Source organism: Sander vitreus, chromosome 21 (assembly GCF_031162955.1).
Source record: "Sander vitreus isolate 19-12246 chromosome 21, sanVit1, whole genome shotgun sequence".
Classification (NCBI taxonomy): domain Eukaryota; kingdom Metazoa; phylum Chordata; class Actinopteri; order Perciformes; family Percidae; genus Sander; species Sander vitreus.
In genome coordinates, this window is record NC_135875.1 from 12,306,763 (window position 1) to 12,331,703 (window position 24,941).

General features: G+C 41.5%; 2 protein-coding genes across 3 annotated transcripts in view; one reads left to right on the forward strand and one right to left on the reverse strand.

Annotated features, from left to right (window-relative positions):
* Positions 1-856: 856 nt before the first annotated feature.
* On the forward strand, positions 857-15,218 carry vwa2 (von Willebrand factor A domain containing 2). Its single transcript, XM_078278801.1, has 14 exons — positions 857-948; positions 4,103-4,164; positions 7,823-7,897; positions 8,497-8,630; positions 8,717-8,826; positions 10,682-10,879; positions 10,957-11,090; positions 11,259-11,388; positions 12,398-12,453; positions 12,547-12,654; positions 12,745-13,323; positions 13,702-14,253; positions 14,412-14,534; positions 14,841-15,218. Exons 2-14 carry the CDS (start codon positions 4,113-4,115, stop codon positions 14,969-14,971), a joined length of 2,382 nt encoding a protein of 793 aa, XP_078134927.1. The 5' UTR covers positions 857-948; positions 4,103-4,112; the 3' UTR covers positions 14,972-15,218.
* A 678-nt stretch (positions 15,219-15,896) lies between these two features.
* The window catches only part of afap1l2 (actin filament associated protein 1-like 2), a 36,429-nt gene continuing 27,384 nt past the window's right edge, over positions 15,897-24,941 (reverse strand). The window contains exons 5-19 of one of the 2 annotated variants that reach the window (XM_078278799.1): positions 24,428-24,539; positions 22,807-23,027; positions 21,862-22,041; positions 21,673-21,759; positions 21,397-21,481; positions 21,177-21,281; positions 20,511-20,722; positions 19,269-19,414; positions 18,537-18,648; positions 18,129-18,383; positions 17,719-18,001; positions 17,138-17,311; positions 16,846-17,054; positions 16,573-16,743; positions 15,897-16,428 (exon numbers count right to left, since the gene is read on the reverse strand). In XM_078278799.1, the coding sequence (XP_078134925.1) occupies positions 16,402-16,428; positions 16,573-16,743; positions 16,846-17,054; positions 17,138-17,311; positions 17,719-18,001; positions 18,129-18,383; positions 18,537-18,648; positions 19,269-19,414; positions 20,511-20,722; positions 21,177-21,281; positions 21,397-21,481; positions 21,673-21,759; positions 21,862-22,041; positions 22,807-23,027; positions 24,428-24,539 (2,379 nt within the window). In that variant the 3' untranslated portion in view covers positions 15,897-16,401. The remainder of the gene's footprint in view (positions 16,429-16,572; positions 16,744-16,845; positions 17,055-17,137; positions 17,312-17,718; positions 18,002-18,128; positions 18,384-18,536; positions 18,649-19,268; positions 19,415-20,510; positions 20,723-21,176; positions 21,282-21,396; positions 21,482-21,672; positions 21,760-21,861; positions 22,042-22,806; positions 23,028-24,427; positions 24,540-24,941) is intronic. The other variant, XM_078278800.1, reaches the window with a different exon arrangement.

Genomic DNA, 24,941 nt, shown 5'->3' on the forward strand with positions numbered 1-24,941 from the left:
CTTTAAAGCAAATAATAAATAAATATAGCAGCAAGCAGCAATCCAGGGTTCAAACCCTTTCTCAGTCAACAGAAGGAAGCAGCTCAAATGCCAAAATTGAACCCGCAAGCAGCAACTTAGTTTTTGATTGATGGTTGCCATGTTTTTTTTGTACTGATCTTGCTAATTTATAGTAGAAATGTGCATCTCCGTCCGCCAATAGTATACCAAATGTGGTGCTGATTCAATTGAAATCGAAAAAAAGTCTGTTCACATTACTGTTTTTACATTATGCAAATTAGCAAACAAATCCATCATGATGGACTTTTATGGTCCAAGAGGGTTTTTTTTTTTTTTACATTTCAAGTCAATCGGACTCACAGTGTAAAGGGGGTGGCCTTTCCAAAATTTCATTTCTAGGTGTTAATTACAGCGCCACGATCTGGCCGATTAGGGTCATATTTCTTGGGAAGATTTCCAGTTATTGGTCCAAGTTTCATGTCTAGTTTCGGGGGTTTAACTCTAAAAATCATTGCTTTGTGATACACTCCTCCATTTTAGATCAAATAGACCTACAGAAGGAAACCTTTGAGTGCCAAATATGCTCTACAAATATATAGTATGGTATATTAATAGCCTATAAATCGGCTTTTATAGTCAATTAAAATGGTAAATTTTCTTAAATGAAGAAAATTCTAACTAATACAAATGGGTACCGTTTACAATGTGGCTTGGTCACTCCCTGTCTCCATACCTATCGTGTGAAGGATGAGAGGAGGACATCTGACCCTACTGGTGCAGGTACATCAGAGGTGGGCATGGCGAGTAGGTGGGGTCGCTGCTCTCCTCCTGTCGGGACCAGAAGGCTCCAGCAGAACACACCAGCGCGGAAACGAAGAGGTGAGGGGAGCCGGTTAGGACTGCTGCCTGTAAGAGTAACTAAGGATTGTGAACCCTGAACAGCGCATGGTAAGTGAAAAAATGTTTCGCTCATAGAGGAAAGCTGGAGAGCGTATGTTTTACTACAGTGCGGAACCTGCTGTAGCGCAGCATTTCAGTTTGGGATGGACTTTGCTTTTAAATTGGTAACGTAGCCGTGCATCGTGCAATCGACAGATTATCGTACACTTTCTAAATTGAAAGGAATGTGATTAAGTCCGTCGGTGTGACGCATCGCACGAAAACGTCACAACATTACCATGCTCTGGTGTAAGATTAGCATTGTGCTATAAGAGTGAAGTTGTTACATCAGACTAGTCTTAAATACAAGTCTAAAGGAATGCTGAAGCTAACTAGACCAACAACAACTCAATCTACCTACTTAGTACTTAAGTAGGCTGACAGGCATCACTTTGGCTTCTTCAGTAAACCTCTTCTGCTTTGTTGCATGTGAGGGTAATGACCTCTGGCCCCATCTTAGACCTGCCTTGACCCTTGACACATTTAAGAGTGGCCAGATGTTGGTAGATTTTTGAGAGATTTCATCTTAAAATGGTAGCTCATGTTTACCTGTTGTAAGAGCACAGCTGTGTGTTCAAGTCTGCATGACTTTGTCTTCAATATCTGCACACGGGTCTTTTAATTTGAGGTGTAATCTACATTGCAGACAGATAATTGATCAAGTGAGAATGAGCCACCACGTAAAGTTATTGTGAAGTTTTATTCCACTAGATTGGGTTTTTAATTCAGTTTCCTAGTAGTTTGAGAAATGTAATTGCCCACTGAAGTCTGGGACTTTACATCCTCTGTGGAGTGCCAGCTTGCTCGTGCAACCCATTCCTATGCATACCAGGACATTTCGAATTATAGTTGGTTGTGGCTTTTAATCAGACAGATGTCACATTGTGGAAAAAAAAGTTTCCACATTTGTTCTTCAGTTGTTTTTAAAAGTGGCTATTTCAGGTGACTCACCCTGAAATAATTTTAACTGTTAGGATGTTTCACACCTCCAAGGTTAGTTTGGGATTTTTGTCTGAAGTTGGTCCAAAAACTAGCACTCCTTTCTAATTATAGACTACAGAGACAGCACTTTCCTACCTGCCAACCAATTCAAAGCAGACGGCACATCTATGGCTTAGGTCTTCCTGTTTTTTAAGGTGGTTACATTTTTAGGTATGTCCCAGTTTGGAATCTTAATGTTTATATTAGATAAGCCCATTAGTTTAACCATCTCAAGTCAGAAATCATTAAAAGTGTACCTCACAAAATGACCCTGCTTTGGCATTTATTGTCATTGCTGATTTAGATTTTCAGTGACACAGTTAGAGTCCCGAAAGCAAGAGAGGACTTTTAGTTTAGCTAGGACTAAACTTTCAGCCAAACATAGAAGAAAGGTGTTCACAGACAGGCAAAAAGTGAGGAAGACAGAAAGATGAGGGGTGGAGGGTTCCAGAAGAATGCTTGTGAAGAGGGAGCCAATTTTGAGACAGGTGTGTGTAATGTGCATGCATGACTGCTTCCTCCTACAAGTAAGTGTGTGTGTGTGTGTGTGTGTCCTGGCAGTAATGAAATCTCTTGTCCTCGCGACGTACCGGCGAGTGCACAAATAGAGCATCAATAGCGCCTGGTGATATTTATCAGCCCGTGGCTGCTCAAACAGCCACTACATGTCAGCTCTGCAGATCTGTATCGCAGACACACTGACTCCTCATAAAGAGAGACTCCATCCTGCACACAATTCTATCTCTGTCTCAGAAATACACACAGCTGTAGGGTTTCTCTTGCATGTCCGTCCTCTTTAGCCCACCCCAACACACACACACACACAGAGGATAATATGGCCAAGCTTATCAGCAGCTAGAGTTAATCAAACCTTATCTGCAGCCCCTCAACTTCTTATGTGTACCCAGCAATGACCATACAGAATAAGGCAGGTGGGGTTTGTTTACTCAATTAACTGTTAATCAGGTACACCTGTGTGATTAAACGAATATAACATTGCATTAATCAGGTACACTTGTGTGACTGAATTAATATAACCTTGCATTAAGTCCTATCTTCGTGACACTTATAATAGTTGGTTTAGTTTTAATAGTTTGTTGCCACTGCCAGAATCTTTCATACTTATGTATATATTGGACTGTTAGGTGTTTTATGTATTTTCTGTCCACTCATACAGAACGGGAACAGAATATTTAAAGCATACAATCACTAAGTGTGGTCCTTAAAAACGACCATAAAGTTGACTCTACACCTTTGTGATAGTGATTCAGAATAAATTCCAACAGATTTTTGTCCACAGGGTGGCACCTTTATCATTTATCCGCACACCTTGTATGATAAGCCTACACACTGCTGACAACCCACTTCCCAGGTGAACACACTGACGATGACACTGTCAACATAGCGGACATACAGTCCTCGCCCACTTGTACAGCCCTCATTGCATCCACGAAGTCTGACACATTCCTGTTAAAACATGCTTTCTTCTAAGCTTCCTTTAGCACACACACGCATCAAAGGAAGATGTTTTGATGTTGCTTATCTTTCTGATCCAGACACAACACAGAATGGTCCACCTTTTGTACAGTTTAGTGTGTTTTGGTACACACTAGTGGGTTTAGTTGATGGGCGGGGGGGGGCCCTTTTTGTACGCTGTCATACAAACGCTGACCTGTGCATTGTGGTCAAATTTGTGAAACTTGCTGTTGAACATTTTTCTCCCCTCATTGGTCCATGGGGAACAATAACCAAATCATTGTGACGTGCAGAACTGCAGCTATCAGTCTCCAGAATCTCTTCACACAGTCCACTTTGAAAGGTCAGGGTTCAACCCACACTTAGCTGTGAAAACATGGTGAGGGTGTACTCAGGGTCCTTGAGGGAGCTTACTGCTACACTGACCTCTCTTCACTTCTCCCCTGTCATTTTAGGGTCACAGGATGATTAAAGGGAGAAAGAAATATATTTTCTATATTTTTAGCCTTTTTTCTTTTGATAAGTTCACCCCTTCAAGTTTAAAAAATAAAACAGCCTTATGAAATAAAATACAAACCTATGTCCACACTAAAACCATGACCTCTGTACACATTTTTTTTTAACTCTCACCCAATCTCTCCTCTGCTCTTTGGCGTATCATGTTTCTTCCTTTTTTGTAAGTGTGTGCCCTTGTTTATCATTCCAGATCTCTCGACATGCACCCTGAGATCCATCTCTCCCTCCTCTTAACACTGCTGCTTCTTCAAGGTTGGTTGGTTTTATTACTGTTTGCTTTCAGTTTTACTTGAGGAGTTGCCTTCTGTACCTCTCTGGTATTCATTCATTTAGATCAAATACTGTCCTTAGCACAGTTTTGGAAGGTTTTAATGTACCATATCATTACTAATATTTGGTCACTTAAAAATAATGTGGTGCATACAGCCAATATACTAAATGTGACTGTACACAACCTTTGAGTCATCTTTACAAACTACGATGTTGGCTGAGACCCTGTTACGCGTTTACACCTATGGTACCACATTTATACATAGCATAAATACTGGGAACAGGTGGAAACAGCTAGCCTGGCTTTGTCCAAAGGTAACAAAGTCCGCTTACTAACACCTCTTAAACTCACTAATTAAAATGTTCTTTAGTTATTTAAAGAAATTGGGTAAGGCGCTTGTCTGTCTTTGTCCAGTTAGATGAGAAGATTAATACCACTCTGTAAATATGACCCTACAGCCAGCAGCCAGTTAGCTTAGCCTAGCTTAAAGTTGGAAACAGCCTGGCTCTGTCCAAAGGCGCTAGTTTGTGTTTATGAACCTCAGGATTTTAAAATGGGCCGTTTATGGATTAATTAATGTTAATATTAGGCATATGTTGATGGGCGTAAGTGTTTACGGAAAAAGACTGAGGTCAGTGTAATTTTTTAACAAATACAGGGATTCAAATGTTCAGTGTGTTTGCATTTGTCAGCATATTTGAAGTCTACGTCGACTGCATGGTGGAAAATGAATGATGATGCTTCACTGATGCTCTTCTGGTCAACGTGAGATTCTTTACAAGATGTTTCATTGCTTAGCCCTGTCAGTGCTGAAGAATTCCCATTATATTCTCTTCAAAGTCATTTCGTCCTGTGCTTAAAACGCTGCCTATTTTCAGGCAAGTCAAATTTTGCATTGTTTTATAGGGCATGGTCAGTTGTTCTCTCGGACCTGGGAGTGTCGGTATTTGCCTGAGGGGAGAGGCGAGAGTTGTGGGGCTATATAATCTTTGAGTTGTTTTCAAAAATGACAGCTTTAGCACCATCTGAGGTTTTTATTACTGGCCATTTTAAGACTTTGAACTTGAGCAAACCAGACTGTTTCATCTTGTCAAGACGCCCCCTTTTCCTCCTGTGCTGACAACACAGATAACATGTTGCAGTGCTTCACCAGCTAGATATCCATGTAATCCAGCCTGTCAAGGTAAATCTCTCAGATAGGTAGGAGTGGACCCTAGTTTTTATGTTTGATTTCAAGCAAGTATTCCTTATATCTTGGTGGTGGGATTAATGGCAATTAGAATTTTACTCCTCAGCCTGAGGATTCTTGCTCATTATCTTGCTTCTGATTTTTTTCAGCTATGTTTTCATTCACAGACATTAAAGATACTGTCATTTTGCTAGTGGCATTTGGCTGAACAGACAGACTTTTTGTTCAGAGCAGTGGGGCCCCGCAGACCATGAGAATGCAGCCTGCCAAGACCTGAAGCTTTCACTGTCAGGAGGACCTTGGGGCTGGACTGACGTTGGAATTAGGGGCAGATGAAATGGTCAGGAATGAGAAAAGATGGGAGCTGAGGCCTCTGAGTTGCAGGTGGTACTTCTATTAAAGGAGTATTGGTGGACATTACACGTTAATGTTCTGTGACCTAATGCAGTTTGCTCCTTTAATGAATTGTTGATGGAAGACTTTGTGTACAGACTTGGATTTAATGAGCAACATTTAAAGAGGAGTGTGAAGTCAGTGGCTATTTTTTCTCTGACACAAAAGTCTTTTGGTACAAATTACATCAACATATTTTAGTAACAATGAAACTCTTAATACCTCTTTCAGGTTTTGATTTATAATCATATATTTAATTCTAGGTAATTGTAGTGAAATAATCTTTTTGTTGATCTTTGTACCATGAAAAAGCCCTATTCTTTAAGATACCATGAACCACTACTCTCCTAAAGTTCACTATTAAAAGTCTTTAAGTTGCAGTTGATGTTTTTTCAGAATAAATCTTTTACTTTTGATACTGATAAAATGGATTGCATTTTCCCCAAAAAAACATTGTTGTCATATTTTTCTTCTCTCAAATCCTCACTGCAGAACTTCAGTGACATAAAGATGAGCAGAGGAGGAGGACAAAGTCAATGTTGACACTAAATCCTCTCATGCAGTACATGGAACCTTTCTTTGATGTTTCTGTCTTTCTTCACCTTCACCTGATTAGCAGGCACTAAATCAACATGAGGCAGACAGCCTGAGGCATTACAGCAAAGTTGATGGGAACAAACTCACATTTTCTTTCCGTTTTGCTATTCAGAGAGTGGAATCTGTTTAATGTGGAGATGCATGTAAAACCACTCGAGCGCTCCGTCTCTGCGCTGAACAAATGCCTCTGTGACTTGTTGGGGTTACCAGGGACAACAGACGGTGTGTTCAAATGGAGTTCTGAACAGGGCATCACATGCTCTTCTCTGGGCCGTACGTGTGCCTGAATGGAGCTACGTTCTTTCAGTGAATGGAGCCAAAGAATGGTTTTCTTTACTTGTCCACTCACATTAGCTTTGAATACTTAATTATCCATTTCAGAAGGGGTCAAGTTGGATACAGCGGACTGTATTGGCTTCAGGGACAGCATGTTATTTTCTTGTACTTCTGAAGGCTCTGATTGCTTTTTAAAGGCACTAAATAGACACAGCTAACATGGAAAAGAGTTGAGATTTACAGATCAGTGTGATTCTTTATCTTGCTTAATTCTTGCTCCTAAAGCTGAGAGAAAAGTTAAAATAAGTATAAATTTGTGTTGCAAAGATTATTTGTTTTTTTTGTCAAACTTCCTTTCCTCCTGATCATCTTTCAACCCCTTAGAATTACCTTGTGGGGGTCCCGTACCTCAGCATGGGAGCCACTGCTTTAACTTATCATATTGGAGTACAGGTAGCTTAGGGACATTTACAAACTATTGTTTGTAATAAACAGTGGTGGAAGAAGTATTCAGATAATTTACTTAAGTAAAAGTACTAATTCCACACTGTAAGAATACTCTGCTACAAGTAAAAGTCCCTTATTGAAAATGTTACTTAAGTAAAAGTATGTAAGTATCATCAGGAGAATGTACTTAAAGTACTCAATGTAGAAAAATCCTCACATTTTAGCAACTGGAAACGTTCAAAACAGTTCTGTTAATAAACTTAGTGTTTAATTGGCTAATCATTTCAGCTGTACTTGTAGTCCTGTATATTGTTAGGTAGTTTCATTTATAATACCTTATATAAACTACATGTCTTTTGTGTGCAAAAACCTTAATTTGTAAAATAACTAGTAACTAAAGCTGCCAGATGAATGTAGTGGAGTAAAAAGTACAATATTTCCCTCTGAAATGTTGTAGAAAGTGGCTTGAAAAGACCTAAGTAAAGTACAAGTACCTCAAATTTGTACACAAGTACAGTACTTGAGTAAATGTACTTAGTTACATTCCACCACTGGTAATGAAGTATGTTTCTTTAATGTTATTCTTGAAAAAAAACATCACCTGTGTATGTTGTTTTGGGTTGACCATTGATTTTTATGGTTGGCCCAACTTCTGTATCTAAATGTTATGTGCATAATACTGTGAAGTTAGATTTATTAGACATTTGACTGACCTCTGTGTTGTTTGTCCCTCCTAGTCCAGCAGGGCACCTCAGTGCAGGAGATCCAAACCAGCCATGAAAACATCGTAAAGATCAGCTCGGCAGGAGAAAGTGAGTAGAGTGAAGATTCTGCTGGGAGAATTAATCCGTTGACAGGGTTACACAAACAAGTTCAAGTATAATGCCGTTATTTAGTGTAGTAATTAGCTAATAAATTGTGAAGCAGAGTGACAAGACTTTGGAAGAATCCTTTGAGGTCGTGGGTGGTCTTATTAGCCCGGTGTCTGTGTCACAGAGGAAAGTGTTTGGAGGTGAATACGCAGACAGACGACACAATCTCCACCGTCTCTAATGGCCCTCTTCATGATCAGCTACACATTTCAAACATGACAGCAGCACCGCTGATTATTAATGCCTCCAGCGAGTACACACATGCTTTTTGCTCTGTGAGTGAGCTCCTTGGGAAATAAATTAGCTCTGGCATGCTAAGCTGTTTTTCTCTTATTCTGTCAAGGTATTATTTTCATCTGCTCCAGCCAATTCGATCACTAACCAAGATAATCCCATAATACCCATATACTGTAGAACAATAGAATAGGAACTTGTCAGAAATACAATGAAGACAATGAATGAGATTAGACCTACGTCTTTATCTAGACATTGCGTGTGTGTGTGTGTGTGTGTGTGTGTGTGTGTTTTTTCATGGGAAGTGATGCAGTGCTCAGCAGCCATGGATATCCTCTTCCTCATGGATGGCTCCTACAGCGTGGGGAAGGGCAGCTTTGAGAGGTGCAAGCACTACGCAATCAAGCTTTGTCAAGCACTTGACATCAGACCAGACAAGGTTTGTTTTCTTTCTGTTCTTTTGTGTCTTCCTACCTCTCTTTCTCGCATGACAATCAATATTCACTTGATCCCACCCTTGTCCAGGTGCGAGTCGGCGTGATTCAGTTTGGTTCCACTCCTCGGCTGGAGTTCGCCCTGGACACATACACCACCAAACAAGAGCTCAAGAAGCAGATGAAGAAGATTTCTCACAGGTGTGTTTCTCCTCTCATCTCACCCTCTTGTTTTATGTTGATGACACCTGAGCAAGTTACATTCACTCAAGAAGGCCATGAGATATGGTTGGAAGCCTATAAAAAAAGCTAGTAAGAGAACCTTGAGAGGATATTGTATCATACTGTAGATATCTGTTCCCATGGTCAAGAATGAACCTTCATTATCATTTCTGTCATTAACACTTCATTTTGGACATTTTTCTCAACTAAAAGATCTGTGTATACATTTTTAAAAACATATGTTCTAGGGGCGCCTGGTTAGCTCACCTGGTTGAGCATGCGCCCCATGTGCAGAGGCTCAGTCCCTGTCGCAGCGGCCGTGGGTTCTGTTCTGACCTGTGGCCCTTTGCTGCATGTCACCCCCCTCTCTCTCCCACTTTCCTGACTTAATCTGTCCTATAAATAAAGGCAATAAAAACAACAACAAAAAAACTTTAAAAAAACATAAGAAAGAAGGACAAAGTCGTTGGGACAAGTGTTAATTTTTGTATGAGCCTCTGTCAGAGATGAGAGGGAATTGGCTTTTACATGGACAGAAATCAGTTATTACGTATTTGCTTTATATACAAACAAGTTGTTTGTAGTGATGAGAACCTTTTTTATGCTCTCAACTTTTTTGGCATGCTGAAACTTTTCACAATTGTCTGTCTAGTGTTGTAGTTTTTTGCTAATGCTCCCTGGAAAGGAAAACAAATTAATTTCAGATTAGAGGGGTGCACCACAGGTGGTCACTGGATATTGGATTGTGTGTGTGTGTGTGTGTGTGTGTGTGTGTGTGTGTGTGTGTGTGTCACATCGCCTTAAATCCAACTAGTACCTTAGAGAGTTCAAGTGTAGCAGTATAATGTAGGCACCTGTTTATTCATGCATTATTGGGACTCCACTGTTTTAGTTACATTTTGTATATTTTACATTACAAACACTATCAAATGTTTACTTTGCAATATTCCTCTATAGTCCTGATATTGCCAAAAATAAGAATAGCGCACATGGTTACATATGGCAGCACTGCAGTAAACAGTTTAACATAAAAAGTGTGCAAGAGACTCCCAAATAACCACTTTGTTTTTAATTCAGTGGCTGAATCCACTCGGTGGAAATAGTTGTCTGTGTTTAAGTTGCTTTTTCAAGGATTTAGTTTGTAAGCATAGATAAAAATATATATTGTAACAGCAAGTCTCAACTGGGATACAAACTGTAAACGGCTGCAAAAGCTAATTAGCAAATACATTATGTGTCTAAGATATAACTTTTCCTACATGTGTCTAGAGTTTGTGTTATGTAACATGGATTGTGGAGCATTAAAGGACAACATTTCAATCTGCACTTGATTGCTAAGAAACCAATACCCTGTGTTGTTCAAGGTAGCTAAGCTCTTTTAATCATGCCTGAAGGCCTTTTGAACCTTTCACTATATTGTTTTGTAGTTTCAGCACTCCAAGCAGACACACATTATTGTTTTTTCCAGCTGGAAGAAAATGATCAAAATGGGAGATATGTTAGGATGCCATCTAAGCACCTCACTACCTGCACTACTTTGTTTCAGCAGTTCTGTCTCTCAACAATCACGCGACACTGTGAATCTGTTACTTTGTGTCTAGTGGTGAGATGAGTAAAAGAGGCTTCTGCTTTCACTCACATTTTTGTCTTTAAAAAAAAAAATATATAATAGGTTTTAAATGGGTTTCTTGAGCCCTGGGGTGATGAAACTTCAGCCAACACTCAGACAATTCCTGTGCATTTTCAGTCCCAGTACACATTCCCTAATTGTTCTGTTTCAGTATTGTTCTAGCAATAACATAAAAAAACACTATTCCAATCTCTGAACTCCCAGAGGAGGCAGCACCCAGACAGGCCTGGCTCTAAAGTACGTGCTGAGGAAGGGTTTCCCAGGTGGCCGTAACTCCTCCACTGCGGCCCAGATCGCCATCCTCTTATCAGATGGGAGGTCTCAGGGCAACGCAGTTCAGGCGGCTGCGCAGCTCAAAGAGATGGGTGTGGTCTTGTTTGCCGTGGGCGTTCGCTACCCTAGGTTTGTTAATGATCATTACCAATAATAATATTACTTTTTGTTTGCAGTGCAGTCTCTAAAAATGGTTTTGTTCTTAGGTGGGAAGAGCTACATGCTTTGGCCAGTGAGCCGATGGAGAGCCACGTTTTCTTTGCAGAGCATTTCAACGATGCTGTCAATGGCCTGTACACCACACTGAGCACCTTCTCTGTCTGCAATGCCACACCTGCAGGTGGGATTCTTTAACACGTTTTCACTGGAGAAAAATTATAACTTCCCTGTCCATCACTAAATTCCTTGTTTTGTGTTTCTCTCCCTAACTCCTTCCAACCCTTGTCCCTATGTAACTTCCCTCATACCCCCACCTGTCCCTCCCCAATCCTCTCCTCCTGTTCCCCAGGCTGTCAGGTGGAGTTGTTTCCCTGTGAGAGGAAAACACTGGAGACAGTGAAAGAGCTGCAGGCGAATTACATGTGTTGGAAAGGCTCCAAGGGGTATTCCCCATACACGTCTCTCTGTCCATACTACAGGCAAGTTTACATGATTTCATAAATAATGCAAATGTTGTCGTCGTCGTCTTCCTCATCTGAAGTCAAAAATAGTCTTTATAAGAAGATGAACTTTTGCACTTTTACAAGAGAAAACCCCTATTCACTAAAACTGGAGACATCATTTTAATAGCTATGTCACCTCAAAACCAAAATTCCTGACAATTTCTTTACAATTGTACAATACAAACTTTCCTGTAAATGACCAGGCGATGTTTGGTGGGAACAATGGACCCACAGCAGTGTCTGGCAGGTACTGAAGAGGCCACAGAAACGGATTGATGATAAAGAAGGATGCTGGTGTCGTTCTGGGTCACACTGGGGAGAACAATCTGTGCAGTGGAACCAAATATGTAACGCTTGTTTTTCATTGCTCAATGAACCATTAGACTGTGGTTGTTCAACAGGGCAACTCCCATCCGTTAATGTGCTGTGTCAGTGTGAGGGTGTTAATAAAAACAAGTGAACTTCTGTCAGACCCTCCCAGGGCAAATTAGAATGGCCTTTGACTATATTCCTTTCACAGCACATTGCAACTTGACCACAGTGAAATGGCCGAAACCAAATAGAGCTCACTGTTTAACGAACCATCACGACTTTTCAATTGATCTTCCAAATCTTTTCTTACAAATCCACTTAACTGCCCATCAATTTAGTTAACAGCTAAATTTAAGCACTTTTTGGTACCACGTAAACTAGGAGTGCTGCTTGTTCAGTACTGTAAAATTGGGTCTATATAATATCCATATAAATAAAGGTGCAATCCAAGTGAGATACCAAATGTGTACATCACTTTCGACATAAAAAAATGTAAATATAATGTGTATGCTTATCAAATTGTATAGTGTATTAGCTGATAGTTAAGCCTCGATGTCTGCCAATTTGAAAAGTAAAACTTAATTTACTTTAGAGAAGAACAATGTGAAGTTTTGATTCATTTTCAACCTGACAAAACAAGTGAATGTTGTGTTTGTCCATGTGTGTGTTGCAGGTACAACAAGGTGTACAAGAGACACCAGACAGTCTGCCATCGGACTATCTGTCCAGGTAACAACAATGCTCTTCCTCTTTCTTTCTCTTTTTGAGATGATGTGTATTTGTGTGACACCCTGCTATTCTTCTCTCTCTACTATGCTGTAGATCCCTGCGACTCTCAGCCCTGTCTGAATGGTGGCACGTGTGTATCAGAAGGTCCAGAGGGTTACCACTGCGTATGCCCACCTGGCTATGGAGGAGACCCACACTGTGGTCCGAACACTGTCTTCAGACTTACTGAGATATATTTGCTGGCTGCATACTAACTCAAATGAACTAACTTGACCTTCCATCCCTCCTCAGCTCCTGCATTATCACTGGACTGCGCTGTAGACCTGCTGTTCCTGGTGGAGGGCTCTGCCACACTCACCTTGGAAGGCTTCCTCCGCATTAAGTCCTTCTTAAAGCGCTTCCTGCACACTGTGATCGGGTCTGACAGCCCCAGTAAAGTCGGCCTGGCGGTGTTTGGTGGAGAGACCAGAGTCGAGGCCCCGGTGGATAAGTTCAAAGGGGACCTGAGGGGTCTGGTTAAGACTGTGGAGGCACTTCGACCAATCGGCGGCGAGACCCGGACAGGCCAGGCACTTCGCTACGTCACACGTCACGGCTTCGTGAGCGCGCCAGTCTTTGCGGACGTTACAGACGACCTGCCCCGCGTGGTGGTGCTGCTCACTGCCACTCCTGCTGTGGACGAGGTGGTAGAGCCCTCTAAATATGCACGAGACAGAGAGATCTTCCTGATAGGGGTGGGACCAGACTTCTTAAGGGGACAACTGAATAATGTTACAGGAAATCCCCAGAGGACTATCACCTACACACCACCTGAGTTCAGTGCCAAGATCCCTGAGCTCAAGGCTAAGATCTGCAGTGTGGATACACAAGGTACTGACTGACTGACTACTTAATACCCTATAAAATATCCAAATTGCCATTAGGATCCAGCTGTTCCGAATGTGAATAACAATGTTATTTTATGGTCATTCCTTTTGAGAGGCATTTTCATCCATGAAATGCATGAAATATCATGCAGAAAAAAATAATCAAAAAATCATTTGATCAGCACTTACTTAAATACAGATGTAACAGATAATATTTAATCTTTAATATCTCCTTTTTCTGGCTGACATGTAGATCAAGAAACTTTGGCAGAAAAAAATGAAAGAAATGCCACTTCTAAAACATGTTTTGCATGTTTGAACTAGTAGTAATTGTCTGTATATTTAAACAACATATTTCTTTTGACTTTTTTGAAATTTTTAGGTTGTCTTGGCCAAGCAGTAGACGTGGTGTTTGCCCTGGATGCCTCAGGTGGTGTCAGCCCAAATAACTTTGCCACCACGCGTGACTTTGTGCGCAGTCTCACCGTCCAGTTCGACATCAACCGTGACGTAGCTCAAGTGGCACTTGTGGCCTACGGTCGGAGAGCCACCACCGTCTTTAACCTGGACACCCATGAGAGCGGTTCTGCCATCCTCAAGGCTGTTGATGACGCCAGCTACTTGGGTGGAGTGGCTTCAACAGGCACGGCTTTACTTCACATCCACTCCAACGTCCTGACGGTGGCCAAAGGTGCACGGCCCGGAGTCAACAAAGCTGTGGTGTTGGTGACAGACGGTTCAGGCGGGGATGACGCTGTTGTCCCAGCTCAAAAGATCAGAGATAACGGAGTTTCAGTGTTTGTGATCGGTATCGGAGACATACAGAGAGAGAGGCTGCTGCAGATTGCTGGTTCAGAGGAGCACATGATCGCGGTGTCGTCTTATGAAGATCTCAAGTATTTTGAGGATGTGCTGGTGCAGATGCTGTGTTCAGGTGAGAATGCAGGAAAGGATGTTACAAAGCAGGACAGCTTGTTCTCTCCTTTTCTATGGATAGGAGGAATTAAGATACAAAAGGCTCAGGGTCCTATACAAAATATGAACTTATTGTTGTGGTAGCCAGCTCATTTATGATACATTTCTTTCTATTAGAGGTTAAAAAGCCAGTTAACCTGTGCAAGCCCAACCCATGTATGAATGATGGGACCTGCATCCTGTCCGGAGGGAGCTTCCGCTGTCAGTGCCAAGGCTATGAAGGACCACACTGTGAAACAAGTCAGTGGCATTAAGGAGTCTTCTTTCCTTATTTTCTTACTTCATTTGTTTGCTTTCCACCTTCCTGCCATACTTTTATAATAATTTCACTGTCCTTACTCCTTCCTAAAAAAAAACATTCCTCTTATCTGTCTATCTAATCAAAGCTTTTTATTCATTCGTTTAGGTGGTTTTCCACTCTTGTTACTTGCACAACTTGACTCTGTTTTAATGTTGTGATCGCCATGTTCACAGCTACCAAAAAGTCCTTGCAGTAACAGCATCATTTGCATTTGCATGACTTTTTTTTCTGTGGTTTGTCCGTAGGAAGCAGCAGGAATTCATCCAGAGGAGATCTCCCGAGGCCTGCTGGTCTCAGGAAGAAGAGCCGACAGAAGAAGAGTCACCAGGAGCTCCTGCATCACTACAAACTGCACCGTAGGACACATGCTACCTGATACACACATAAACGAGTCACCTATGGACACCTAAGAACCAAGGATGTTTGCGGGTACACAATGGAGTAAAGGGAAAACTGATGTTACTGTTTCAATATTTAAACTTGCACACAAACTTCAACGAGTGCCTTCAAACTGCGTGTTCTTCTACTGCAGTGTCTATCTGTGTCCTAGTTTGTCACTGTGCTCACTGTTGTGCATTTGTCTCAACATGGTTCTCTTTTCTATTCAAAGATGTAAACGTGTATATCTGTGTCTTTTTATTATACTGTATAATCACCACAACCGCCTTTCCTTCTTCCAAACAAGACAAAAATCTTATTTGTGCCAAAAAAAGCTTTATACCAAGTGCTCTATTTTTGTTTCAACATATTTTACAAAAGGCCCCTCCTGAATTCACTTAACTCATTGAGATTTTTTAGAAGGTAAAAAGATTGTTTGCTCTCACAACATTCTTGTATAAATATATGTATATATGTATTTCATTATCAGTTATACTAGTGCTATATAACATTTAGATAATAAGGCTGGTTTTGTACTTTAACTTACCCTTTACTTTACTAATATCTCTTTTGCGGAAAAGAGAAACAAACTTCCATAATACATGATTTGCCAATCCAGTTTTTTAAACAGTAGAACACCCAACAAACCCTGAAATGATATATTTGAAATGGCAAGTCATTTCAATTATTAACAATTTTAATATTTTCCCGTTATCAAATGTATCCCCATCATGAATGCTTTATTACTTCATCAATGAGAAGTGACTGAGTTGACTCTAATTATCGTGTTCAATTTCTAATGCTGCACGCTTCCAGTGTCCTTTGCAAATTTCAAAGTGTACTAAAGTCAAACTTTGGTCTAAGTTTCATCAGACGAGCTGGACTGACAGAAGTAACAAAAGGAGACATTTTCATAAACGCAGTATTGTTGTCAGTACATTTTTATTTGAATAAAAAGTGCATTTTTAGCTAGCAATACAAGCCAAATGAGGCTGCATAAAGGTGTAAATATATTTACATCTTGGCTACCAGCATATATGAACCAAGCTACATCTAGTGAACAAAATGGCCAATTTAGTAGAGGGGTGTCTTTCTGTCTCAGTGGTTTCAAATGTTTGGCTGTTTTCCCTCATCAAGAACAATTGTCAGACTGGCCAAAATGCTACTACACATCAATGTCTTTCCTTTAGCAAATGGAGAAAAACTACTTGAAAAGTCATTGAAACTAAGCTGATCCAGTGGTGTCTGAGAAGACAGCTCGTGCATCTCTCTGATTGGCTCTTAATAGTCTGGGCAAGGAGGTGATGAGGATGAAGAGTGTTGATATGAATGTCTGGTCTGGTTATACTGCACTTCCTGTTGTGGGCAGCAGACCAGACCAAGAGAAACTTGTGCATTTGAGAAGTGAAAGGGTATTCAGGTTCCCCTTTAGGTGGTGGTTTTTTTCTCCCACTCCTGTTAATACAAAAAGGGATGACAGGTATTTTGACAGTATACACAAATATAAATTAAACACATTATTGTGCTGTGTGGAACTCAAATATCTTGTCCACTGAAGCATCATACTTTCAGTACATACGTAGAAATCCACAGTCTCACCTTAGCTTTCTGCAAGACTTTTCCTTTGGTGGCCATGATGGAGGCGGGTCTGTTCTTTAGCACAGAGGCAGAGTTGACTGGGGAGGCTGGGTCTGCATTGGCGTTACTGTTGTAGGGTTGTGATGATGATGATAATGATGTCTGGAGAGCAGGCAGGGTTACTGCTTTAGGCTGAGGATAAAATGGTAGAGAGGGTAGTTAGGGAGTGAAGAAAACATCAGGAGCACACTCTGATAGAGAATGGAAGGCTTGGAATCAGTTTCCTGTGTTCACCTGGATGACCTGTACACTAACCGTGGATGTGTCCTGGAGGCTGCTGTCCAGTGTGGTCCCCAGTGTGAAAGGCCCTGACTCCAACTTCTTCAAACTTTCCTTCACTTCCATCAATCGTAGCTCCACCTCAACCCTGCGTTGCTCTGCCTCCCGACACGCCTCCTCCTTCTGTTTCAAACAGCCTTCTAATGAGGCCTGCTGCTTGGGATCTGAGGATAACAGACAGCCATCAGGCACACAGATCACTGTAAACCTTCAGTAGTAGTAATGTGTCACAGGAAGTGTAGATCACCTTGGCAGACACTAAGCTCCTCTTTGGCCTCCCTCCTCTCCTTCTTCAGGTTTGCCAGACTGCTCCTCATCTCCTCCCTCTCTCTCTCCAGTCGGTCGCGCTCATCGATGTAGCGGCGCATGTCTGCCTCTGTGCGGTTCTTGCCCAGTTTTCCTTCGAATGCACCGGGACACCCTGGGAATTAAAGATTGACATTGTGTAAATTTCAAACAACATCCAGTGTTTATCATTCAATTTGCCCAAAAATAGAAACAAAAGATGCATTCATTATTAAAAAGTTCATTTCTGTTGTAATATGAATCTGCATTCCACTGTGAAGCTGTGCCTTTGACTGTTGAGGATGCAGCCGTTCACTAGAGGGAGCTGTAGTAATGTAAGATTACAGAGAAAGGGAGGCAGCACAAAATAGCTACATTTACTCACTAAAACGTCATTAGTTTTAGACCATTTTTCACTTAAAAACAAAAAAAATTGTTCTTTACAAATATCTTAAAAGTGTGTGTGTGGAGGTGGTGATAGTGATACTGATGGGTCTTTAAACACATGACCCAGCAAACCCAAGGTGTTTTTTTTGTCCTCACCTATGGTATGTGCCTTGGGCCGTGGTGGGTGAGGACTGTGAGGAAGCCCAGCAGAAACTGTTGGGCCTTTAGGGATCTGTACCCCAGAGGAGCTGATGACCTGTGGGATTCCCAGACTGGTCCTCTTGGGGGTATCCTGGCTTTGGGATGAGGTCTTAACTGGTTGTGGCTGCTGTGGAGCGGGAGTCGGGGGTTGTTCTTGTTCTGGTTTGCTAACAAAGGTCGAACTTGTTTCATTTAACACAGGTGTTGAATCAGGCTCAGTATGATTAGTTGAAATGACCTGGAAATCAATGCATAAAATATAGAATTAAAGCACAAAACATTTACATCATTTAAATGTCATGCAAGTAGAAAATAAAAGCTATTTGCTCCAAATGCAGCAAATAAGTCCCTACTACTGAGCCTACCTCTTTCATTTGAGATGAGGGGTCCTTCTGGTCTTCTTCTGGGACTGGGGAATGTCTAGACATTTCTTTGGCAGGCGGGGCTTTACCCCCACTGGACGTATGGAGGAAGGAGCGTAGAGGGACTAGGTCCAGGTAAACCCTGTTTTCAATGTCCTGTTCTGCTCCCACTGACTGCTTGATGTCCTGCGTGCATGTTTCATTATGTTCGTGAGGATTGTTGTCCTCACTGTCCGGCAGATTGCTCTCTTCTGCATCCTGCATTACACAGGAGGAGGAAATTATGAGATGGAAAGTGGCCAGATTGTGTGAGTCCATGTAAAAGTGAAACTGAAAAATGATTTGAAAACAAAACCAGGCAGAGAGGCTGGGGCTTTTATGTCTCAGTTGTTTTGGCTCTAGATAACATACCTCTGGATCAGCTAGAGACGCCACATCATCATACAGTTCATCAGAGTTGTGAGCGATGGACGGTAGGGTGTCTATGTAGGTGTTTGGCTCTGAATACCTCCTCTGCATCAAGCTAGAGAGACACACAAATACACAGAGAGGTGCCACTTGAATAATGTGCCAAAGCATGCATACAGCAGTGGGACCAGTGTTTAAAGTGCTCATATTATGCTCATTTTCAGGTTCATAATTGTATTTAGAGGTTATATCAGAATAGGCTTACATGGTTTCATTTTCAAAAAACACTTTTTGTTGTACTGCACATTGCTGCAGCTCCTCTTTTCACCCTGTGTGTTGAGCTCTCTGTTTTAACTACAGAGTGAGGCATCTCACTTCTGTTCCATCTTTGTTGGGAGTCGCACATGTGCAGTACCTATGTTAGGACTACCAGCCAGTCAGAAGCAGAGTATGAGGGCGTGCCACGCTAGCAGCTAGGCGAGCATTATAATGTGTTACAAAGTGACGCACGTTTGTCACGGAAGTGAAGGCTGGACTACAATAGAGCTGTTTGGAGCAGTTTGTGAACAGTGTTTTCTGTTGGAGATGGTAAGTGCCTTTGGGGTGGACTTTGGGCTTTTTCACTTTGTAAACTTATAACATGCACAAACAAAGATATATGACACAATAAATGAAAGGGAAAAAGCCAAAAAGCATAATATGAGCACTTTAAGTGGACAGAATGGAGGATCTTACTATAAGGAAGCTTTGGCAGCATTGATGATGCTGGAGATCCTCTCAGTGTTGACGTAGTCGTACGTCAGCTCCTCGGGGTCCGTCTTACTCCCCGTCTGTGACAGCAAGAGGCCTAGCCAGTGGCCCATGTCTGCAGACGTCTTAGCCTAAAAGAAAAGAGAGAGTGGATCAAAGTTCATTCAGTACATACCATGCACTTGCAACATCATGAGTTTAAAACCAGCTCATTGTTTATGTTGCATGCTATCTGTCACTTTGTATTAATAAAATTATTTCCAACGCATTTGTTCCCAGCAGTATTTCAATATGCAAAACCTTTTAAAGACGTGAAATGTCTAATATCCTCAACTGACCAGTTATACTCATCTAAAAAGCAATAGCAATTTGCAGTTTGAGAACAGACACATATTCAGTGTGACTGATACATATAAAACAGCTCTTTACAATAACCAAACTAAATTACACCCATAATAAGACAGTTTCATAAAGAGACACATCATGTTCACAGCCTATTATTATCTGGGGAGATACAGGCAAGCAACAGAGGATGCTTTGGCACATATTTTATATGTGTATGTATATGTGATAACCTTGTTGAATTTTTGTTTGTTTTGGTAAATACTTGACTGGGGAAGTTTCAATTTGTCAAATATAAATTTAAAAACGCACAACAACAAAAAACACCTAGAAATGTATCGGAGACCTCAAGACTAAACATTGAATTCCATGACCAAATATGCACTGTAGCAGGGTGGTACTGTAAACCTCATGGAAAAGGGCGTAGCATTAGTCCCCAATATCCCAGTACATCCACACCCTTCACACACACATATGCACACAAATACACAGACCACCCTTGTGTATATTACACATGCTAAGTTAGATGTCAGCAGAAAGTGATTTTCCAATGAGGACATGGTAGAGTTTCCTATAAGAAGCTGTACACCATTTCTCTTTTTGAGAGATGCTGACATTTGTTTTTTCTCCAAACATGGTCGATTTCTGGTTATTTCTCAGATTACCAGCAGCCTGCCCGCCCTCTCCTACAGAGTAACGCTGAAGTGAGCTCTCATCTGAGGCAAACAGGAAGACCGGAAACGCACAGTACCAAACCACCCCAACCAACTGACACCTGTCACTAGTGAAAGACATCAGGGTGTCAAACCATTGTGTTAAAGTGTCAAATTGTTTATTCAGGTCCAGCGATGTTGCAAAGCAGCAGAAAAGACAGTGGGTGTCTACCTCTAGGGTTGCCAGCTGTGTGCCGTCCATGTCGATCCTAAAGGAGTACAGGTGCTCGGGGCTTGGGTCGGGCAAAACACTGCAGCCCCCCAGGGTCACAGCTGGCTGGCTCACTTTGTTCTTGCCCTTGTCCTGGTAAAACCATAGCTGCCCGTTCTTTATAAGACACCAGCAGGTCCGCCATTGGCTGTTCACCAACACGTTGAGGTAGCCTGATGGAGAAAAGAGGAGGTAACTTAATCATGAGGTACCTGTGATGTTTATGTTAACCAACACTAGTTCCATGGCCATTAGACCTTAACAATGGTTATCTATGTGTATTGTCATAAACGATCAAATGTCCTGTGTCAAAAGTGTGTAGCTTTTTCATTTAAAGCTATGAGTCTAATTCTCCAGATTAAATGTAAAGTGCTGAGGACCTCATAGGTTTCTTAAAAGAGTGTCTAATAATTATTTTTTTAATCAGAAGGCTACATAAGGGAAAATATTGACATGTTTATTCTGGTATAATATAACTACACATCTAGACCTTCACCAGACAGCCCCCGCTGGTACGAATATCAAGAAATTAACTGTGTCAAAGGATAGGAACTGCACCTGAGACAATCAGTACATGCTTTGGGATTTTATAATCTCGCACAACATGTACAGTAGATCTCTGCTCACCTGAGGTGTCCACACATTTCTCTTGGCTTTCCAACGAGGAGGGTTTCTTCTTGCCAATGTTCATGAGGTTGCTAAACTTCAAACCTGCACCACATTTTTTCTTCACTGTGGAGGGAAAGAGAAGAATTCTTGACATTTTCGTTATAAGGTACTCGCAGCTGGACCATGTGTCTAAACCCATATTTTGGACTGATTGAAATAACGCTAAGGAGTGACTCACCATCTTTGTTTTCGGGAGTCTCAGCATGGCTGTCAGTGCTGCTGCCGCTCTCTGAAGCCACTGAGTATCTCTCACTCAGTTCTCCCTGAAAGTTCAGATTAACATTTCAGGTTATTTAGGAGGCATGTTCATCAGAGATACAAATTATGACAAAAACTGTTACTGAGCCCTATGGTTTAAGTAGAGCCAATCAAAAGCTCCTTCGACCTCTTCCAGAGATTGTCCAATTATAGAACGACAAGTACTCTAAAGCACAAAAGTTTGAAGTAAGTGTACCCTTGAACAAATGAGCCTTGGGGAGTCGGACACAGAGTGCTGGGAGTCACAGTTTTCAGACGGTTTGGGACTGATCTCTTGAATCACCTAATGTACAAGAGGCTGATTAGTGTCGACAGATTCCTTTTAATTAAAATATGATTAAAACATAATTGTAAAACACAGTCCCACACAGTTTTTGAGTCTTACTCTCAGCCACTGCTCAGTCTGCTCCTTGCTCTGTAGGCCCAGCACGATGGCCTCCCCTCCCACCGGAATAATCTTCAGTTTGTGCTCTTTCCTCTTCAGCTGCTTCTCCTTGTAGACCACGCTGCATCCCAGCAGACTCACATCCAGCAGAGGTGTCTGCTCCTTGGAGCTCTTATAGCACTGAGAGAGGCAGAGGTAACACTGGACTTTATGATTGTGCAAGTTCTGACTGCAGGCACCCGCTGAACAGTTTAACACGCACGTGCAGATACTATCCGTGTTTTTCAAAAGAGAAGGGAAGTAACTAAGCACGGGGTAATCTTTATTAAGAAATAGTTACAGCAATACATACAAATAGGATACAATTTGTTAATTAGTGAGCTTTAGAGGTATTTTGTTATTTTAAAGGCATCTTTTTGACTCTGTTTTACCCTGCCTCTAGTCTTTATGCTAAGCTAGGCTAATCACCTCAGAGCTCTAGCTCTGTGCTTAAATCTGCATTAACTGAATTCTTGGACACTTGGGAACAATTAGCATATTTCCCAAAATGTTTTAATATTTATTAATGTCCCAGGTCCAGGCCCCTGGCATTGTGCATTTAGGTGTAGCATGAGGGCCTTTCACATCATTCTAAGACCAAACGAGGAGAGAACCATAATACTGACTGTTCTACTACTACATTTGTCTACAGGGTGATTTATTGGATTCATATTTTCCATTCTAAAAATAAGTGGCAAAACAAGGACAGCATGTGACAGCTAAGTCTCAGTGAGTTTTAAATATATTTTGAGGGTTTGCTTACTTTAGTCTTTTTCCATGTTGAGTTACAATGAACTCTAATAAGCAAACCACGTTTATAAAACCTTCTTTGGTCATGACCTTAATTGTTGTACACTAAACCTCAGCGGGGCTTTAATTCAGATTTTCACGTAATCTTTTACCTACCAGCAGGCGATGGTCTTTGATGACACACAGCTGTTTGGCCCACTGGCCCAGCCACTTCTTCCTCCACAGGAAGGCACAGATCTGAGCATCCTTCATGAGCTCAATGGACGCCTCTGCTGAAGGCCACTGGTGCTGTGCTGACGGTGACGGTGACTTTTCTCTGGTGATCACTTCCTCCTCATCGTAGGACTCGTACGAACTGCTAACTGCATCCCCATCATCTAGGAAACAAAAATCAGAGACTGATAAGAAACTAAAACAAAGAGGTGGGAAGGGCATGAGTAGCAGCGACACAGTACACTGTTAAATGCGCTTGAGGCTGACTTCTTGATCATGATGACCTCCTTCAATGGAAGAGGATTTCCTTGCAACAGCCAGGCTGCAAATGAGCTGTTAAAGTATTGATGAAAGATGGTGACAGGAAGAAGATATGATGAAAAGGAAAACAACAAATGGAGGAAAATGATAAGATGGGACTGACTGATGACTTGGGACTGATTGGGACTGATTGATGAAGTCATGAAGTTGTTTCTCTACATGCAAGACGCTTGGTCATGCTGGACAATGAGGGCTGAGGGCATGCTGACTGGCCCGTGCACATGCCTGCCATACATAAACACACGCTTCCAGTGATAGAAGGGTAGCTACCCCTGTTGATAACAGCATAGACCACACTGTCAGAGCTCTGCACTCGCATCCAGGGCCCTGAGCGGAGGCCGAAACAGTCCAGATCTACACAACACCAAAAGAAACAGAAAGAAAGAAGAAGAAGAAGAAGGCAAGATAGGGAAAATCCAAAGGAAAAATGCCTTTGAAAATATTTATAGGAAAGATAAATTATTAATAAATAAAATTAAACTGTGTAGGCCTAATTAACCTTTTTGGGTATATCATAAAATATCAAAACTTGCCTATAATTAAAAATATTGTTTATTGCTCATGATGAGGTTGTGTGAACAACAACATGCATCCTCTGGCCAATCCACGACTACACGGATGGCGTATAATCATATTTAACCAATGCAGCAATTAAGAAGTACTACGGAAGGTATTTTAGCTTTCAGCACTGCACAAAATTGTGGCACATGTTATATATGAGCAATTACAGTAACCTATTTCCCACAGTCTCACATACTGCTGCACCTTTACAGCAGAACAAAGCTTCTTATAGAATGTGGTCATGGTGGCTCAGTGCACGATAAAGTCATTATTGTGGCATACGTGTTGCAGTGCATGAAACCGCTTTCTCAACACCAGATATTGTTCTGATGAGAAGTGTCACTTTTGTGTCTGGCTTTTTCTATTATGGTTAACATCTCAGAGGCTCTGGTTTTCTGAAGAACAAGAAACACAACAGAGCAGATGACTGTTCTGACAAATGACACACGCAAGTCATTGGTTTGGGTTGGAAAATACAGCTACAATATACGTGAAAACATATTCTTTTTTAAGCAGGGATTCTGGTAATGGCCTCATGATGGTGAGCTTTTAGATACAGCATCCGTTGCAGGAGTAGTGTAGCAATCAAGATAATCTGGCAATCCTTCAGCTTGGTCTCACTGAGAGTATACTAAGATGTGTTCCTGTGAAACAGGTATGGGTGAGAAGAAAGAGTTCTTACCATTGAAAGCTTCCTCGTAGGGCTGAGCCTCCTCGTAGTAACTCTCTGAAGTGTCTATACAGGCTGGAGTAGGGACTGCAGGTAAGGGGAATGGCTCCCGACACACCACACCCTAACGGATAAAAGGAGGATGAGAGAGGGGTGAGGGAATTTAAGATGTAGCGTTTTTATCTATCAACTTAAGGGACATGGCAGCCTCCATATAAGTATGTTTAATGAATACCCTGAAGAGGAAAATGTCCAGGTCAACAATGTGACGGCTCATAGGCCTCAAGACCTATTCCAAGTCCCTTTGGTTGCTGGGATCTGGGGAATGGCTAATAAGGACTGATGATTGACAACTGGATTAGTTGATTGCTCACATGTCCATGAATAGGAGTGCCTGGGCAGTCACTTGCTCCCTCTCTCCCTCACCAAGGTTGCTTGGTTTGTTTGGACTTTGATTGAGTTACTTTTGCTTTCTTACTTCACTACACCTTCACACATCTATACACTACACACATCACTGATACAC